The sequence below is a fragment of the Amphiura filiformis genome, chromosome 7, assembly GCF_039555335.1.
Source record: "Amphiura filiformis chromosome 7, Afil_fr2py, whole genome shotgun sequence".
Lineage (NCBI taxonomy): Eukaryota > Metazoa > Echinodermata > Ophiuroidea > Amphilepidida > Amphiuridae > Amphiura > Amphiura filiformis.
The window spans coordinates 29401241-29422634 of NC_092634.1; the positions used below are offsets into that span (position 1 = coordinate 29401241).

Consider the following 21394-nt stretch of genomic DNA (forward strand, 5'->3'; position numbering starts at 1 on the left):
ACAGGTAAAACAGAAACATGTGTAGTGTGGATTTAACTAGAGAAGATCTGATTTAACATAGTTGAGCTGTTTTCAATAAGTGTTATCTTGGTTTTAATGGGGTTTACGTCCTGCAAAGGTCGTGGTGAATACTACTGTAGAGATAACTGCATCATGAGCAAAACAAATACAAAGTAAATCTAGCAAAAACAAAAATTGAAGCAACTTTGTAATGCAAGACAATATTGGGTCCCTCCGTAGGGGCGCACCAAAAACCAATCGCTATCGCTGAGCGATGTAGTCTAAATACAGCTTTAGTTAACGTTCGTTAACGCTCCCTCCTCGTCTGTCAAGGTCAAATTAATTTATTATAGTTCTACCCTTCAGAACCCGCCTTCAGAATGAATTTTTGAAGTGGCATCTGTCTGTAGGCCCCCTATGCGCCGGTTTTTTTATGTACCTGTATAACAAGGGTCATTATACTAAATTAGTAGGTGTATGACTTACTCTGATGACGGCAATGATTTATTAGAATATTGTTAATGTTGCTACAATTGCATTATTGTTGATTCCAAGACATGAGTGATTTCCCTGAAACATCAAGACAATGCATAACCTTGAATCAGTGACATCACACATTCTTAGGCCATGTTTGGTGTCCTTTGTCATGTACGCGGACAGGAAGCTATTATGTTCCTGCTCACATATACAATAACTTTGGGCCAATCAGAGTTAGTTCATCTCCTACTCCGGGTCCTACTCCCACACATATTCTAATTGTATATTAATAATGTTGTATCAACCAGTAGTAGTTTATAGATTGGAGATTGACAGTAAGGAGTTATGAAAACACACAAAAAAAGTCGGCTAAATGTCAATAGGAAATGTCCAGCAATGACTTCCGGCTTAGGATTCCGTTAATTAATTCTGCCGCAATAATGACTCAATGACCCAAAATCTGTAATGATCGTTTCCTGAAGCCTATCCTGAGTGCATACCGTGCCAGTGCTAGTGACTCAGTGAATCTGATACACCCGATACTCGGTTTTTTTAATACCTAAATTTAGTATTAAATTTAACTTATAATATCAGTAAAGTATAAATGAAGTTCCTTTCATCTGAAAAATATTATGTTTTATTTTAACAAATGAGTTCTGATTGCTTTTGGAATCTGGAGTTTTGTTGCTGCTATCAACACCGCCACCGTGCACTGAATTGTGCAGTTGTTGTATTAACAATAACACCTTTCGTTGCAGAGTGCTGTTCACCGCATTAAGGACTTCACTTGGTAAGTACTGAAAGTATTAAGTAGAATATCTTTTTGTATTCATTTAGGGGGCTCGATCCGGGGCTGTGCAATAAGCCTAAATTTCCAAACGGCGTGCGAAAAATTTGTTCCCCCCTTCCCCGGCCTACAACTACAAAATTGCCTACATACGGCGGTCACTATATTCCACAACTATTATTCATCTCCGCTCAAGCATGACTTTGATGGCTGTTACCATGGTTACTTATGGTCAATACAAGTTTGTACCTTTGTCTTTTAGAGTACTTTGAATTTCATAATCTCATTTGCATAAAGTCTTTGCTATATAATACACTGATAATTGTCAACATTGGATGGAATTGCAGTCATGGAACGTGTAATACAAAGAAGCAGAAGTGAATACCAACAAGAAATGTCTTTAAAAAAGACGGCGCAGTGATTGAAGAAAAATGTTGGATTTCACACAGGACCTTTGGCTTAAAAATGAGCTATTAGAAACGACACTGTAAAAAGGAGAATGCAAGCAGATAAAGTTTGTATTATGTTTGTTCTCTTTATTTTGTCTTAAAAACCCACAAGCATGGCACAAATATGCTGAGTACTTAGTTCATTTGTGTATTTGTGTATTGGTATACTGATAGCCTTTTGTTACGGGTACTAAAGGGCCCTCTATTCATGCGGATATATGATATGTCGTTGTTTTAAAATGCTCAATGCCCTTGGACCCCTGCCGTTTGTCGTGGCCTTTATCTCATCTCACCATACCAGGGGCCCTAAGGTGCATTAAAATTTGAACCAGGATTAATTGCCCTGGCAACTCATAGTCCAGTGCAAAGTCATGGTTTTCATAGAGGTGGGGGAAGAGGGGGCACGTACCCTGGGCGCCACCCTTAATTGACCAATTCAGCATTAATTCTACGTCCCCCCTAGCGATGAAAGTCAAAATTTTCACGCGCTTTGCGCGCATTTCAGCACAAAATCAATTGAAAGAACAAGAACAAAAATTCCATTCAGTGATCCCAGGGAAAGTGCAACAAAAAAATTGTAATAAAATTGTTTATAAATTTCCTAAAGTATAGGATAAGGCATTCAAATTGTCATTTGGTATTTTTAAAATGAAAAATTTGGCAAAAAAAACCCCGAAGAAAACAGCAGTATTGACGAAGTTGAAGCCCCAAAAATCAAATACATGTAGTTAATTTATATTCTGTCAGTATTTAAATTACAGCTTCATGTATAATGCTTTATTTTACCTTTTTAAAATACACGGCTTTCGGCTGAAGCACTAGATCTATGACAATGACAAAGGTACAGCTATGGCACGATGCACACTGTAGAGTGTATTTTGTGTGTGAGGATTTTGTGCCTTATTCACATTACCGCCCTCTAACATGTCTAAAGTCTCTCCACATACAGTCTCCATACAAACTCAGAACTGTTATGTTTCATATTATTTTGTGAGCCGATTTTCTTTTGTTTTATATTGTTTTGTGATGCGGTCATTTTTGGGAGAGAGTAGAAAAACACCTTTATGTTATGTTTTCTATTATTTTGTGAGTGCATTTCTTTTTTTATATATTGTTTTGTGAGACAGTGGCGTAGCTGCCCGGGGGGCAGGGGGGAATTGCCCCTTTGGCAATACCTATTTGGGCCCCCCCCCCTAGCGCAGGGCAAAAGAATAAAGGAGTGAGAGCTATTCACTTTTTCAAACCACTGAAAAACAAATTGGGTCAACCTTTTTGAGGAAGGAGCGGCAAAATTTTTGTTTGGTGAATTTGGGCCCCCGCCCCATACAAGCTTGCCCCCCCCCGAAAAAAATCCCAGCTACGCCACTGTTGTGAGGCCGTCATTTTAGGGAAAGATTTCGTGCCTCACTCACATTCACACCCTCTACAGTCTCTATACGCATCAACTGTTATGTTTGATATTGTTTTGTGAGTGGATTTCTTTTGTTTTATATTGTTTTGTGAGGCGGTCGTTTTTGGGAGAGAGTAAAAAAGACTTTATGTTCTGTTTACTATTATTTTGTGAGTGAATTTATTTTGTTATTTATTGTTTTGTGAGGCCATCATTTTAGGGGAAAGGGTTTTTTTTTGTCTCACTCTCATTCACGCCCTCTTCCTTCTCTATGCGAACAAAAACTGTGATGTTTGATATTATTTTGTGAGTGGATTCTTTTGTTTTATATTGTTTTGTGATGCGATCATTTTTAGGAGAGTAAAAAAAACCTTTATGTTTTGTTTTCTATTGTTTTGTGAGTGGATTTCTTTTGTTATATATTGTTTTGTGAAGCTGTCATTTTAGGGGAAAGATTTGTTTTTTGCCTCACTCATATTCACGCCTTCTACCTTCTCTATACGTATAAACTGTTATGTTTGATATTGTTTTGTGAGTGGATTTCTTTTGTTTTATATTGTTTTGTGATGCGATCATTTTTAGGAGAGTAAAAAACCCTTTATGTTATGTTTTCTATTGTTTTGTGAGTGGATTTCTTTTGTTATATATTGTTTTGTGAGGCTGTCATTTTAGGGGAAAGATTTGTTTTTTGCCTCACTCATATTCACGCCTTCTACCTAAACTGTTATGTTTGATATTGTTTTGTGAGTGGATTTCTTTTGTTTTATATTGTTTTGTGAGGCGGACATTTTGGGAGTGTTAGCAGGGTACGAGCGTATGTTAGTTCATTTACAATCGTGTAAAAAGTAGATTTTTGCTTTAACATGTTTAACCTGGGGTCGAAATAAGTTATAGATGAGTACAATATACTGCATGTAAATTGCCAAATGTCAGTCCCATGGCAGCTATTGAACTTACATGCACTTCTGGCATTGAGCAGTCGATATGTAATGTTCTATGCAATCTAATGATTAGCACCAGAGATCCTTTAATAATGAGATAGGACACTCTCTACAAACTGCCTATACCATGCTATACAGCAGTTGAAGACAGGCAATTCGCAAGCGTCGTCGCCGGCCAATTCTTACTACGATCGTGTAATGAGAAGATACCATAGATTCCTACATAGAGATCTGTGGAAGAGACGTCCGAATTGACCTACCTTGACCTATAATTTATGAGGAGAATCACATTTTTGTACCGCTCACAAAACAAAGAGTATAAGTCCGCCCACCGCTGTCAATCATTCTAATGAACAAATGAAACAAGCTCTGGCATTCTGACAATGACGTAATCCTAATTATAAATGAGAAAATCACATTGTACATGTAACTGTCTGCTGTAGGCTACTTCATGTCTTCCAACAAGTGCCGGAGTGTCCCCGGGGGGGGGGGGCACTTCAATTTGAAATGGATATAGGTGTAGGGCTGGCGCTTTCGCACTAAGGGGCATTCGGTGAGAGCAACATGTAAACAATATGGGGTCATTGGGTGAGAGCGTGATTTTTGGCATTCGGTGAGAGCAAAATGAAAAAAATATGGGGTCATTGGGTGAGAACATGACCTTTTTTTTAAATGGAATCTTTGGGTGAGAACCAAAACAGCGCCACAAAAACCTCGAAAATCGAATTTCTAGTTCTAAATGGCTTCAAATTTCTTTATTTTTTCAAAATAAGTAACAAAATCAGTGATAAATGAAAGTTGCTGTTTAAATTGAACTTGTAAGGGTCTTTGGGTGACAGATCAAATGGAAAAATAGGGGTTCTTCGGGTGACAGAGCGCGGAGCGAGCATGTGTTCTTAAAAAAATATGGGGTCTTTGGCAGACTTGTAACGAGTCATGACTCGAGACTCGACTTTTCAAAAATGAAATGACTCGACTCGGATGTTCAAATTTTCCCCATAGAGATTGTACAGTGACTCGAGTCATTTGACTCGACTCGACTCGAGATATTGCAAGAAATGACTCGACTCGACCATGAAATGACGTGACTCGTTACAACTCTGGTCTTTGGGTGACAGCGGTGCTGAGAAAGGGGGTCTTAGCAGCCCTACAGACGCGTCACCTCCAAAGTTGGAGTGCCCCCCCGGGGAGTGTCGCGGCCCTGTTAGCACATAATGACGAGGTTCCCCTAGAAACGCAAGGCTTGGAGATAAAAACGCAATAAACCCAATCGGCATTGGAAGTTTGCAATGCATTGTGGGACAGTTTTTGCAGTTTTGGGACACTTTGCCCTCTGACATATTGGGAAAATTCAGAAAAATCTTAAATGTTTTACAAGAATGAAAACAAACCCAAAAATATTATTATTGAATAATTATTTAAATATTTTTGATGATATCATTATGACAATAATAAATTATTAATTAATAATAAAATTACAGCAATTTCCCCGATATATCAGAGGTCAAAGTCTCCCAAAACTGATCTCAAAAACCGGAAGTTATTATAGCGATTGGACTTATTGCATCCGACAGAAGGCTTAGTCTCATAGAAGAAAATATTTCTTAAGTCAGACCCAAAACTAACTTTCTGCACTAATATCGCAATAGCAAACTTTATTGTAAATTCGGAGCAATAACCTTCGGAATAATAAACCTTCGGAATAACGAACCTTACTGTAAATTCGGAGCAATGACCATTCGTAATAACGAGCCTTATTGTAAAATCGGATAACGACCGTTCAGAATATTGAACCTTCAGCATACTGACCCTTCGGAATAACGACCCTTCTGGAAAAATGCCCCTTTCGCAGTGTACTTCGGTTGTATTTATAAATGCGCTTTTATAATTACGCACGTGAATACCTCCGCGCTGCAATAACAGCTTGGTCTTCCTATACATTTTGAATGCAAAGGCGGAACAACATGAGATTACTGTGCAGCAAAATTGTCCATTTTGTTCAATTTTGTGATTATATTTTAAACGTTTCCGTCGTTGAATTTTTTTTTCGTCGTCAAATACTTTCAACATGTTGTTTTTGATAACATATTACAAATTCGGAATCCCCCATGTGTAATAATTTTGCTATTCAATTAATACTTAAATTTGATGATATTTATCTACAGAGTTCCTATGCTTTTCTGTATAGTGGTCAATACTTGAGGATTTGGTCACACTTGCTGGCCTTGATATGTCGTGCCCATGAGTCACGTGCGTATTTATAAAAGCGCATTTATAAATATAACCGAAGTTCACTGTTCCCCACGACACGATCCCCAATAATCGATGGCTAACAAGTATTGATAAGTCGATATTGCCCTATTATATCGAAGTAATTACGATGTGCTACTATTAATATTATGATGTAAAATTCACAACAAATTAATAAAAAATAGCATAATACTTAATACTACAATCTTTAGATAGTGGATACTCAATCAAAAGTTCTTTGCTGCTGATCAGTTTCTCTGAAGTATTATCCACACTTATGTCCCATGAAGACCACTGCATAATCCTTTGCGTACAAACTGTCATCGCACAGGTGACAACCTCCAAACGAAGCTGCTTTCACCATTCACTCACTTTCTTCATGAACACTTATTCATCCACTCTGTTCCATATACATTGTCAGATGCGTTGTTTCATAAACTACACTTCAGCAAGTCGACAGATGAGTATATCCCCTTTCTAGAAAAGATGCGCACTTTTGAGCTTGCGTCCAGACTCACCGTACCGATGTATATGGAGTCACAGTCTTTGCAAGGGATGCTGTACACAACACCAGATTGCTTTTCTTGTCCAGTTTTGTCCTCTAGGGAGACAGGAGATCTGCGTAGGGTATTCTGAGGTTTGAAAGCTGTGCTATCACCTGTAGAGTTGAAAGCCTTGCGCAGCCGTTCCGAAAATCCTTCCAAGTAAGGCAAGGTGACAAAAATACCTTCCTACTGCTATCTTCGTCGCTGTCCTTATTTTGTTCTTTCTGTTTTAGACGAGCCCTGAACAATGTCCAGTCTTGATAGCCGCTCTCGTGTAGCACCTCCTTCATATGTCTTATCTCCTTAGATCTGTCATCGGAATCGATAACAACCGTCTCCGCTCTATATAACAGAGTTCTCACAACACTCAGTTTGTGTTCCAGCGGATAGTGTGAGCTAAAGTTCAAATACTGATCCGTGGTGTGAGTAGGCTTACGGTCTACTTATATTTTCACCGATCCGTTCTGTTTCCGAGAGAGATGAGTATCGAGGAAAGAGAGTGGCCCGTCTCCCTCTTCCTCGCGCGTGAATTTGATATTCAAGTCCTGACTGTTTATGTGATTCGTGAACACTTCCACATGCGCCGGTTTAATTACGCAGAAGGTGTCATCCACATAACGATACCACGTACGCGGTGGGTGAGGAGCAGACGCTAGAGCAATACGTTCAAAGTGCTCCATGTACGCGTTCGCTGCCAACGGGGGGTTCAAGGGCTGCCCATCACACACCCATCTTAGTGCTGGTAATTTTCGCCCCTAAACACAATATACGTAGTATTATAAGACAGAAGCTTAATAATTGGATGATTTGATCAACACTAAGGTTTTCAGCACTGTCCACTTTCCAGCTTCTATCACGTTCAAGCAATTATTGTTTGATCACATTCAGGGTATCCTTGACCGGGATGGATGTAAACAGCACAGTGACATCAAAGGATATCAGGGACTCATCCGCACGTACAACAAGATCAAAAAAAGTCTGAGTGTTTGACGTCATCAACATCTGTGACGTGATCGGAGGTGAAAGCGTTCTGGTGAGTGTACCAAATTTGAGTAGCGTAGAAGTATTTTGCTTTCTATTTACGTTTACCGCTACGTAATGATATACATTATTATATGGTTATGGGGGGATGTTTTGAGCCATCCAGTATTTCAGTAACGTTGTGACCCGTTCGCCGGGTCTTCATCAGAGTGTGCAGAGACTTGACCGATGGATCACTTATTGGTAATTGGAGTAGAAGTTGTGTCACGGGTAGCGTTCTCACTCGCAGGAGTGTGATAGGACCTTCCTACGACTCCGCACGCTCAAAACTGTCTGCCTACCAATTCAAAACCGATGACCTATGCCATTATAAATATCAACAAGGAGGAAAAGTGAGTTTGAGAGGGCAGTGAAAGAAGCCAGCCAGCATGAAGGGAAGTCTATGTTGTCCTGCACGCCTGGGACCCCATCGTGAAACAACTTCCTTCGTCTGCGCAGTCTCAGTCTGTCCGAGAAGTCCGACGAACGGGTCACAACATTATTTAAAACATCGTTGGTGAATCAGACATTAATTTTGATGCACAATATTTTCCATTAACAAAGAATGGCCATATTAATATGTTTTACAAATCATTCTGTGTTGAGCAAACACTGGAAGCCTAGAATCCCATATCAAGACTTATTCAGCATTGTCATCTCTATACATCTGTACATCTTACGCCCAATATTTATTGGTCTCGCTATGAGTTTTAAAATATTGAACTCGACTACGCCTCGTCCAATATTTTAAAACTCATAGCTCGACCAATATGGGCTCAATCGATCCAATTTTATATCACAGTACGGCTGGACGATGGCGATAAAGCATCCAATGTGTTATGGGGCCGTTGCGTTGTAAGTTACACAAATCCAATTTTCGCCCCTTTTCAATAATATCAATGGCACGCCAATTTTAATGAAAGCATAGTTTGCATAGATGATGAAAGTAACGAAATAAGTAGGTGACTTGCCTGTAGCATTGCAATTCATGCATTAAAATTAGACATACTGTTCATTATATATTTTTTATATTTTTTCAAATACGGTATAGATCATTCTGGGATACCCTGTAAGCGGTTAATTGCTGTCTCAGTAGACAACAGCTTCCAATATTGGTAGGCCTATTACTTCACGCCCCGCTTCACGCTCACTGTGCTTCACGCTACAGCGGATCGCAGAATGTAGGCCTACATGTTTCACTGACATGCGGACAGACAGAAGTGTACATAACTAACAACCCGGGCTAACAACACAGACATTAATCATGTTTGTTAATGGTATAGCTGAGTACAGACCTATACAATATTATACTTTGGTTGAAATATTACTCGTAAAAACTGATACTAACACTTCCATTGAATTGCTTAAGATACGGTAAGTTTTGTATTTGAATAATTTATTGTACTTTATCCCAATCAGCAATTGTTTTAACGTAAAAGTTGCAATTTGTGCAACTCGTTTGTTAAGCGCTATTCACATGGAGACTTTACCCTTGCCTACATAATAACCATAAATTTTATTTTGATGGATGACTTGCCCTGGCGATGCAATTTACATGGGGACATAGAGTCCAGCAATTGTGACCTCAATCAACTATATCTGGGGCCCCCCTATGTGACCTATAAAACCATAACCAGGTAAATACATAACAAAAGTGTGTAAAAGCCATCAACATTCCAGCGAAACTCTCAGGAGAGTGTAGTACTGTCTTGAAAAAATAGCCCCGGTTCTATTTTGAGGAAACTATGAAAGGTCAGAGGTCCAGGGGTAGGCCTATTGCCTGGCAAAATTACCAATATACACGAGGACTTTCCCTTGCTGGAAATAAATTTCCAGCAATAGAGTCTCCATGTAAACTGTGCATTACGAAACCAGAAATGAGCTCTACCTGCTTTTAATCATTTAAAAAAAGGGTAGAAGTTACCTGCAACACTAGTATATCAGCTGGCATCGATTTAATTCCCCGTTCCAAAATTCTCACAAGGTCTATCATATTCAGAATTTTCCCTAGAATTCAAAAGTCATTTTGTAGTTGCCAAAACGATGAGCAGTTGGGTGGAAATGCACTTTTGTTTTAATACCCAAAACCTCCATTTTTAAAGGAAAATCTTTAAAATTAGCATTTTTACCATTTCATCAGTATTTGGTAAGCTATTGCTGACTTTTTGGTGTCAAATTAAAACCATACTATTCAGGACAATACTTTTTTTCACATGAAACCATTTGCTGCTGAAAATGACCAAATTTAGGCAAAAAGACGTCAATATTTTACCAAATAATGTGAATACTCTCAGTAAAATAATGATAAAATAAAAATAATAAATTAAACTGCAAATGTTAGCATGGATGTAATGCTTTAAATGTTAATAGATTAATACAAAGCATATAATATGTATAATTCGTAGACAAACAAAATGTCCGAAGATTGAATGAAGTATATATGAGCATGCAAAGCCAACATACAGCCGAGAGCACTTAAATCGGCTTAGACATTGTTAGATATACCCCTTAATGGATATTTGGTGGCTCTATTTATCATATCTCCTCAGCAAGGGCGTAGCCATGGACAAGGAGTAGTACGGGGTCCTCCTTATAAACAAAAGTCCTTGCGTTAGGAAACTGGCCCCCCTCCGTTGCCTCCCTCTAACCAGGAAAGTTGAGAAAGCTCATTCTCAAATTTCCTGCTCTAGCATTAGTGCGAAATATCGTCGATATGGAGCTTTTGCATCCTATACACTTTGATCAGCTGCAGCATGCTGTCCATATCCCCTAAAAGACACTGAATGTATTTCCAGAACAAGGTTCGTTACGGTCCGGGTTTCCTCTTGCCATGAGTTGGGCAACTCTTTTACTGGCTCATCGTCAGGCAAGCGAGTATATGCCCTACAAATTTCAGTTGTAGAGTCCTGGCTTTCTCAACAAGTGACACTGTCTCTGTCAGATTGTAGATGGTAGAATGTGGTACCTTGTCTACTCTCTTGATGTTCAGCATAATACGGTAGCAGGATGTGCCAAATGAGTTGATTTTATTTTCCATATCCTTAGAGATAACCTAAGATGTGATCTGAATGGCATAGTGTTGGAGTTTTGCAACAATGCGCTGATTAAAGGAAGCAAGTCTGACCAGTAGTCTATCCTCAACATAGTACCAATTCCTAAGTCAGGAGATCTTAGTCAAGCAGGAAACTATCGAGGGATAAGCTTAAGCTTAGTTGTAGCCAAGATATTCAACAAAATGATTTTCAACAGGATCAGGTCTGAAGTAGACAGAGTTCTTAGGATCAACCAGAATGGTTTCAGGGTTGGCCGAACAACAGTAAGCCAAGCCACATACTGGCCCTAAGGAGGATCATTGAAGGAGTGAAGGCTAAAAACCTGCCTGCAATAATAACCTTCATAGACTTCAGGAAAGCCTTTGATACCATTCATAGAGGAAAGATGCTGCAAATTCTCAAGGCCTATGGAATCCCTAATCAACTTGTGGAAGGCATAGCAAGAATGTATGAAAATACCAAGGCAAAAGTAGTTTCACCAGATGGAGAAACTGAACTGTTTGATATACTTGCTGGCAGGGCTACGAAATCCACGGTATCGTGGTACCGGCGTTCCCAGAAAAAAAAATCATAGCCGGAGAAAAAATCAAGACGGGAAAAATATTTTGAAACAAGCTAATCTTTTATTACCATTTTCCTGCAGATCTGAAAATATTCTGTGAACACCACCTCTTGTAAAATATATTTCTGCCAACTTTGATGGTAACTGATCAATAAAATTGAACGCCGGGAATATTTGTAAACAAAATATGAAAATAAACAGATGTCTTTTAATTTGTTGATTTTGAATTTTGTATGACTCGATCCACTGTAGTCTCTAACGCTGCTGCGTCAACAGGAGCTCGTCAACAGGAGCTCCAGACCAGACGATCGTATACATCGCTGGGATCACAGAAAGTAAATGTGGTATAGTCTAACTGCCATCTTGTTTTTTAAGAGAGCATGTAACAGCCTCGACATAATCTGGAGGTCAACTCTCCCAAGGAAATTCAAGACCCGTTTATTGCTGCTACCGTCGAATCCGTTCTAACCTATGGATGTGAAGCATGGGTCATGTCTCCCAGAGTATGTAAAGAACTTGATGGTAGCTACACAAGAATACTTAGAGCAGTATAATACAACATCAATTGGAAGCAGCACATCACGAACAAAGAACTTACTGTATGGTGACCTACCGAAACTTTCACAGAAGATCAGAGAGAGGAGGACACGTTTCGCTGAACACGCGTACGGAAGTAAAAATGAGCCTGTAGCCAAGCTGATCAATTGGACACCAAAACATGGAAACAGAAAACAGACCCCTCTAACATACGTAGATGTATTGAAACAGAACACTGGACTGGATGTCGTAGATTTGGGAACGGCCATGCAGGAAGGACAGAAGGACTTGGCGTGCTGTTGTAGTTCGAGGACACCACTCATCTTAAGCAAGTAAGCAAGAGATAACCCACGACTCACAGCCGTATAGTAAAACTGGGACGCAGGTTGGTGGAAATTGGGATGGTAGGACTTTTCCAGAGTTGCTCTAATTTCCAGAAGGCTGTCTAAGCATGAGCTTTCCGTCTCTTCAGGTCACTAGCACTGGACCCCATCATGGAGCCTAGGTATCTGAAGTCGGTTACATGCTTCATGGGTTTCCGTACACTTGGAGAGGAGGCTGGCGTTGACAGTTGATGGTCATATACTGTTTTGGGTGTGCTGATTATAAGTCCAAGGTCTGCTGCGGCATTAGCGGTCCTGGAGAGCTGAGACTGGGCCCGTGGGGTGGAAGACTCAAGGAGAGCGATATCATCAGTCCAGGTCATTTAGCAATTTGGCCGGATATATTCTTGATCAGTGTGCTTCGGTATAAATGCGCTTTATATAAATATGTACGTGACCCATGGGCACGACATACCATGACCAGCAAGCGTGACCAAATCTTCATGCATTGACCACTATACAGAGAGGGATAGGAACTCCGTAGATAATTATCATCAAATTTAAGTATTAATTCAATTGCAAAATGATTACACATTTTGCAATTCCGAATTTGTAATATGTTATCAAAAACAACATTTTGAAAGTATTTGACGACGAAATCGTTTACAATATAATCACAAAGTTGAACAAAATAGACAATTTTGCTGCACAGCAATCTCATGTTGTTCCGCCTTTGCATTCAAATGTATAGAAAGACCACTCGCTATGTATAAGGTCACTTCGAGACTTATTGTCTATAAACTGTTATGGCAGCACGGAGGTGGTCACGTGCACATTTATACATTAAAAGCGCATAACCGAAGTACACTGTCTGTTGATCGATGAGGACGGGTCTGGTCCAGACGCCTTTCCCAAAAGGTAGTCAACAAGGATATATAGTAAAAGAGAAAGGGAGCCAATACATCCCCATGCAGGACTCCTGCTGTTACATCGAAGGGTTCAGAGATGCCTCCGTCAACCATAACTGCACTGCTGGAGTTACTGTGAAGTAATGGCCTTTATCATGTTTATGGCATTGACCAAAGTGCTTGGAATGTCGTAGTGACGCCCCGGGAGTGACGCAATATTGAGAACATTACTGTTCTGTTGATGGAATCGAAGGCCTTCTTGAAGTCAACGAAGGCAACGGTCAAGGGGAGCTGTGCAATAATTATGAGCCCTGGGGGGGGGGGGGGGTAAATTGGGGCAAGAAATTTTTGGTGAGCCGAAAGGACGGAGGGGGAAGCAAGTCTATTTGCAACTCAATTTTCTATATAAATATACATGAAATTTAAAACCGCTGTTAAATATATATTAACATTGGCAATCATACCATAAGTAATTCATAGGAAACAAGATGCAAACAATTTTTGCCTCTTGTTGTTGTTGTTGTTGTTGTTTATTTTACCAGGATGAAGGGAACGTATTTATTAATCTGTACTTGATGATGATAGTGTCATCCTCATCAATATAAACATTCTAAAGCAGGGGTAGGCGCCAACTCGCCGGGCTAGAAATAACCAATAAAACCTGAAACTGCACGGGCTGCGCATTTTTATTTTCAAAGTACACTATTGGGCATTTCTAGCATTTCCCGACGATTTTGAAGTAGAGCAAAAAAGCAAACTAAAACAGTACCAACTGACCAGCAGGGAAACTTTGAATGGATCTTAAAAAGATTCAAGTACATAACCAAGGACAATAAATGTTACAAACTGTTTAATATGTACAACAACATCCAAAATTTAGGGTTAAAAAGACAAAACAACCGACGTTTCGGGAGCATAAAAACACCCCTTTTACAAGGTAAAAATAAGTAGTAGTTTCCATGCACAATATTGACCGTGATTTTGAAGTAAAATTAATTTAATTTTGTACATATTTTGTCTGAATCAATTTTGTAAACTATATAAGTTAATTTATATTTATATTTATTATTTGCATGTTTTCTTAGGTCTATAAGTCTTGGACCAAATCAATGGTTATGAATTTTGAAACTTTGATGACTGCCCAAAAAAATGGAAGAGGAAGTTATTCCATTATGTTTATCGTAGTAACTAAATTTAATATTAGTCCTATAGTGTCTACCTGTAATGAAGTTCATTTCACATGTCCTTGGCCCATTGCATAAATACAAAGGAACTTGTTCAAGTTTATTCCTACGTGCCAAGTTCCCAAGAAACCTTTGAAAAACGAATGCATACATAAATTCCGGGGATATGAATCATACCCTGTCAACAAATAAAAAAATTAATGTCAAGCATTATACAGTCTGTCTCAAAAAAAATTGCGCAAGTGAAAAGCGCCCTCTTTGGCAATTAGAAAATTCTGTTCATTTTGGTGACATAATGCTTACATCTTAGTTTTCAAATGCCGTTGGTTCTGTTCATAACTCTCCCACATTCATATTAAAACTCTTTGCCGCTGATCCCTGATGTTTTTAGGGATCTGGAATGAGCGTTTTGCGCGTTTCGACAGTATTTTTGTGGGACATGAGAGCACATCAGACATATCGAATTGCATTCTGAATACGACGAATGTCTTTCTGATATGAAATAATTTTCATTTTTTGAAATTCACTATATAATACAAATTATTAAAATTTGATATTTTCCACATTTTTGATATAACAGTCCTCGAAGTAAATTTTATAAATCTAATGATATATTCTTAAAGTGTATGTAGCTGGAAGGAAAAGCCGACGATCAATTGAAAATTTTGACCTTTCATATTGAAGATATGGATTTTTTCCCCAAAAGACCTATTTTTTTGTGTGTTTTTTGGGGAAAAATCCATATCTTCAATACGAAAGGTCAAAAATTTCAATTAATAGTCGGCTTTTCATCCCACCTACACACACTTTATGTATAAATCATCAGATTTGTAAAGTTTACTTCGAGTACTGTTAAATATCAAAAATATCAATTTTAATCATTTGCCATAAAATGTGTATTACATTGCGAATTTCAAAAATCAAAATTATTTGATATCATCAGGACATTCTTCGTATTCAGAATGCAATTCGATATGTCTGATGTGCTCTAATGTCCCACAATAAATACTGTCCAAACGTTCATACCCCACCCCTTAAATCAAAATTTTACTTTCATATTCTTCCGTTGCATTTAAAGGTGTTGACTGCTGACTGAGGGCTCCAGCCACAGAGACCTGTTTACCACATTAAGGACTTTAATGACAACTGGTAAGTACTGAACGTAGGAAAATATAAAATTTTTATACTAATAAGGGGCTGTGCAACATTTATAAGCCCCTACCCCCGGGAAAAATTTCCAAACGACGTGCAAAAATTATGCCCCCCGGCTTGTCAAAAATTCTTTGCACCCCCATGCACATGCCAAAAAACACCCCTCTCCAATTTTGTGCCTATTTTTGCATTTTTCTCAAAAATTATAGCGCATTGGCGACAAGTAAGATTTGTATATTATAGGGGCAAGGACTACAACTACTGCACTTGAAATTTTATTTCGGCACAGACAGCAGTTGTGGAGTTGCAGTCAAAAATGAGGGAAAACCAGTATTTAATCAATAAATCAATAACTACTTGCCTTGAGTTGCTGAATTTTCAGAGCAATAGTTGTAGTCCTTGCCCCTACAACTTCTTAATTGTCACCAATGCGCTATAATTTTTGAGAAAAATGCAAAAATAGGCACAAAATTGTACAGGGGTGTAGTACCCCCTTAAATGATCTACGTATACAATGCGCCCAAAACTTTAGTTTTAATGTATTATATTATCACGAACCGCTGAAATACTTTCAACTTTAAGCAGCATGTTAACCTTGGTTTTTAGTCAAAATCAAAAGCATGCTGTCTGGAAGTTGACATAAGACCGGAGACCATTAAATTCCAAGTACGTCGCCCTCTTCTGACCAGATCAGATGTTAGCCTTTGCTCCAGCCGCTTTGTTCTCATTCGCGACGAAGGATCACAATCCAGCTCGGAGACTAGCAATATGTACGCACGTTTTGAACGCCGTTTTGCACAGTCCACGCAGCACGTATGGAGCATCACAATCTCTATAATAAATCTATTTGCCTCCTTTCACCTAGTTACAGATCAGAATAGTGTCAACTGCTCACACGAATCGCGTTCAAACTCGCAAGTTGATTTGAGACCTCTTGGCTGCTGAGTTGATGCCCGGGAGTTGATGTTATTCGTCTGACGCGTTCCTGTACAAGCTATTAGTACGAGGGTCAGTCAGTATGTTTTAAGAGTTGACTTGTGGCGTCATATATGGATTGTTTTCATGGCATTTCTCAATGATTACATACACACTGTACCTTTGTCTTTCAAACAACACATGTCAACATTATATCACACATATGATTACGTAACAGCATTAGCATAAAATCAATAGACTAGGGACATTGCCAAATCACGCAAAAAGGCGGGCCTTTTAAATTACAGCAAAGACACATATTTAAAATGTCTGAGAACAGCGAAAGTACAAGGTGCATATGGCTAGTTTTGGGCAGAAATAAACACTAGGTCCTCAGTTTGCTTTTGGTAAAATATGAGACTTGCCATTAAACTTGGGTGGAAATGCATGGGACGTTTGGAAACTTCAACAACTTTAGGGCTTGAATGGAAGCAAAATTATTCTGCAAAAATGGCAAAAATGAAAAAGCAGTTATTACAAATGAAAAAGATTAAAATAAAATGACCGGTCACGTGTGAGAGCTGGTACTTAGTGCGATGATAACTGGTGCAAATCAACTTTTTCAAATAAATGTTACAATAGTAGAATAACAGTTATATTTTAATCACGGATTCAAATATTTTCTAGAGAGACTCCCGTTTTAATGTTTGGAGATTAGTCAACAGAACTGGCAAAAAAAACTTAAATTTCCATGTTTGCTATTTTTGGCAATATCAAGATTTTTTATAGAAAGAAAAGCCTTGTTTTTGTCAAAAATAAGACATATTTGACCACGCATTTTAAATAAACTAAAACCTTTACAGCCCAACAAACATGATTTAATGAACTGGTAGTTTGTGTTCTATTACTGTTCCAAAACAGCATTCTCCATACTTTAATTCCCGAGAAAATATCAAAAGTACAACAATATCTCATTTCAGCCTCTTATTTCCCTTAACAAAAACAACTCAATTTCAGTAGGTGACTCTAGACCATTGATTTTATGCTAATGCTGTTACGTAATCATGTGCGTGATATAATTTTTTACATGTGTTGTTTGAAAAACAAAGGTACAGTGTTTATGTAATCATTGAGAAATGTCATGGAAACCATCCACATGACGTCACAAGTCAACTCTTAAAACATACTGACTGACCCTCGTATGTCATTTATACCCCATTCACATGCGCGTATTTGGGGGGGGCGGGGGCGCCAGCCCCCCGGGGTATAAGTAGGGGGCGGCAAAAACGAAGGGGCGGCGGAAGAAGAAGGGGCGGCAAAAAGAAGGGTGGCGGAAGAAGAAGGGGCGGCAAAAAGAATTAGTAAAGTAAAAAGGGCGGAAAAATTTGAAAAGCATTAAAAAAACTGTTAAAAAAATGGAACTATACATTGCTTTTAGGGCGCTAGCGCCTAAAATCCTTTTTTTGCTCTTCACTTTTTCAAACGACCGGGAAAAATTTGGGTCAACCTTTTCGGGCTGTTGAGGAAGGGGCGGCAAAATTTATTTTCATCAGCCCCCCAACCACCACCCCCCCCACCCCCCACCCCCACCGGGGAAGAGGCGGCCACGGTACGCCACTGATTCACAATGGATATTACTGGCTTGCGGAATGCCCCATTCCGACAAAGATATACTGCTGGATTGTACAAGTGCGCGTAAAATAATTAGTAGCGGACTTACCAACTCAGCAGTCAAGCGGTTTAGAACTACCAACTTGCGACTTTACGCTCAATTTGTGGTAGCATGGCCATGAAGGCACTGATGGTGTTACAATATTTTTGCTTCTTTGACAGATGTATAGGTCATATGGACGCATTTTACAACATGGATCTAGATCAACAAAACAGTAAAAAGTATTCTGGAGACACTACACCGAAGCATATAAAGCCGACTGGATTGAAGGACCATCAAGAGTACAATGTAACCGTACCTCTAATACTCACGATTATAATATCTATTAGCGTTTTGGTCAGCATTGTTGGTTTGCTCATTGCGCTGAAATTTCTTGCGTTCAGTTCGCTTTACACGGAACCTAGTTTTGACAAAATCAAACCTACGATCAAAAAGGCAAAACTAGACAAGCTCAACCCTGATAACTTCTATTTCCCTGATGTTATGCAACCACGTGTTTTTGTAGGACGTGAGGATGATTTACAACTACTCATACACCAAATAATCAACAAGAAAACATCGGTTGTGAATATTGTGGGTCCTCTCGGATACGGCAAAACTACGTTATCCATTGAACTAGGGAAGTATCTGCAAGACCACTATAGATATGCAGTGGCTTATGCGAACTTGAAACATATTAGATCCATTCCTTCAGCTTTGGACGCCATTATGTCATCTCTCGGAGTCCACCAAGGATCACAGATGATTGAACTTCGTGATATCAATATACGATCCAACAAGGTATTGCTCATACTAGATGACATTGATTACGTTATCAATTCTCATGACATCGAGTTCATCAATTTACTTGAAACAATAATTAAGTTACATAAGATCAGTTTTGTAACCACCTCCAAACAGAAGTGTGATTTTACCTCCCATTTTTACACGTACAATATACCACTGATGAGTCAAAAGAGTTCAGTGGAGTTGCTACAACACGTACATACCAATATTATACCAGAGCATGCTTATTACATTGCTGATATCACACAAGGCTTACCAATACTACTGGACATCATTGGGCATCAGTTGCATTCTCAGCTGTATCTTGTCACAGAATTAAGGTCATACTTACTTGTAACTACCAGGCAAATAGGGCCAATAGATCCAACCATTCCCTCGACTATTTTCCAGTTCTTACGAACGATACTTGATAACAAATGCAATCTAACACAGAACTTAGTAAGCTTTGCTCTTGAAATCGATGATGATGGTCATGATAGTAAATCAAAGAATGACTCTCTTTTAGAACTGGTAGATTCAGGACTGTTGAAGTTTCATTTTGAATCCGCTAACTACGTTGAATTTCACATGCAAGATTTCGTACGAGATTTTGCAGGATACTTATGTGAAAATGAGAATAATTTGTCACTATGTCAGAAGTTGTTACCTATGGAACCCCTGTTGGTAGTTGTGGGTCTAGGATTGATGGTAAACATAATGGGAAGGATAATAATCCGTATCAAAAACAAGTCCATGATGAACATTGTTTTCATCAAGCGGATTTACATATTATCTGCTGTGTTTGTAAGCATTGTCATACTGGAATGCATTTATACCCATGTTACACATAAACCAAGAAACTTGTCCCTATCTGTATCAAATCCAGGTGTAATATTATCCTGTTTGATAGGTGGGATTCTAGTCATATCCACACCAAAGCCAATATGGAAAATTCAAATTCAAGAAAGTATACTTCAGTGGATGTTGCTTATCTGTCTCCATTTGTTATTTTCCTCCTTGGTTTTGGCAGTAGTATACTACACAACATATTTCATCTTACTGTACCTCGTGTCCTCACAAGACATGGAAAAAGCACAAGGATGTTATGCTTTATTCCATCCAGTACAAAAACATTTCATTTTTTGTTGTCAATTAGAACTAATGACTTTGTTTACTCCTCTTGCAATCTACGTATGTATCAGTAAACAACGTAGCGAGAAATGTCACCAATTTGCTCACATTGATGTACCTGGACTAGTCCAATTTGTGACAAACTGCTTCCTTTTAGCAATTATAATTTTCATACCTGACTTATTTGAATCTATACATATTCAAATATTTCTTAATAGTAATGATGCTATTCCATTTGCAGCTAGTACTTTCAATCTATATCCCATTCATATATTTATTTTCCTTGTTTCTGTGATGTATGTACGTCCCAAATTGATGTTATCGATAGTTCTGGTCAGCGTATGGTACTGGAATCTTAGTGTTTTTGGATTCTTTCAAACTGAACAGTCTATCTAAACTCATCCCAAAAAGAAAGTATAGTATCCAGTTTAATTTTGATCCATAAGTCAAAGAAGGGGTGTTATATCAATACCTACTGTTACAGATCAAGCTATTCCGTACAGTTTGATACCTCATCTGTCCAAATCGATGCAGAATTGATCATGCAATGACCTTTTGAATGCAATAACCTCAATTTTAAAAGTTACAGTAACTTCTATTGATTTGGTCCTGATACTCAATTCTTCATCAATGTACACAACAGTGAAGAGAGACTCCTGCAAAATGAGTGGAATTTTGCACCTTGCCGATTCTTTTCGTTTTTAAGGTGAAAATACAAATCACAGCAATAATCAATATATGAAATTAAAGCATATGAGGGTTACTCTTAAATTCTTATCATCAGGTGACTTCCAAGTCAAGGTCATATTGTTTAGAGAAACTTTGGTTCCTTAAGATTATGCCAAACTGAAGTTTAAACAGTCTTAGTTCATCTCTGTTATTCTGCTCCTGTTAACTTCACTTTGGCATAATCTTAAGGGATCTAAATGAAGCGTTTATGGCGTTTCGACAGTATTTTTTGTGGGACATGAGAGCACCTCAGACCTATCGAATTGCATTCTGAATACGAAGCATGTCTTTCTGATATCAAATAATTTTCATTTTTGAAAATCACAATATAATACAAATTTTATGACAAATTATAAAAATTTGATATTGTTCAAATTTTTGATATATAACAGTCCTCGAAGTAAATTATATAAATCTAATGATGTATTCTTAAAGTGTATGTAGCAGGGAGGAAAAGCCGACGGTCAATTGAAAATTTTGACCTTTCATATTGAAGATATGGATTTTTTCCCAAAAAGACCTAATTTTTTTGGTGTTTTGGGAAAAAAATCCATATCTTCAATACGAAAGGTCAAAATTTTAAATTGATCGTCGGCTTTTCATC

General features: G+C 38.4%; 1 protein-coding gene across 5 annotated transcripts; it reads left to right on the forward strand.

Moving 5' to 3' along the window:
* Positions 1–992: 992 nt before the first annotated feature.
* Positions 993–20989, forward strand: LOC140156987 (uncharacterized). 5 transcript variants are annotated; one of them, XM_072180036.1, is made up of 4 exons: positions 993–1267; positions 7687–7872; positions 15505–15575; positions 18327–20989. In XM_072180036.1, the coding sequence occupies exon 4, from the start codon at positions 18340–18342 to the stop codon at positions 20455–20457; it is 2118 nt and encodes a 705-aa protein (XP_072036137.1). In that variant the 5' UTR covers positions 993–1267; positions 7687–7872; positions 15505–15575; positions 18327–18339; the 3' UTR covers positions 20458–20989. The 5 variants fall into 5 exon arrangements, with proteins under 5 accessions (XP_072036137.1, XP_072036135.1, XP_072036138.1 ...); XM_072180034.1 differs by having other exon boundaries at positions 7728–7872; XM_072180037.1 differs by lacking the exon at positions 7687–7872.
* Positions 20990–21394: the final 405 nt, after the last annotated feature.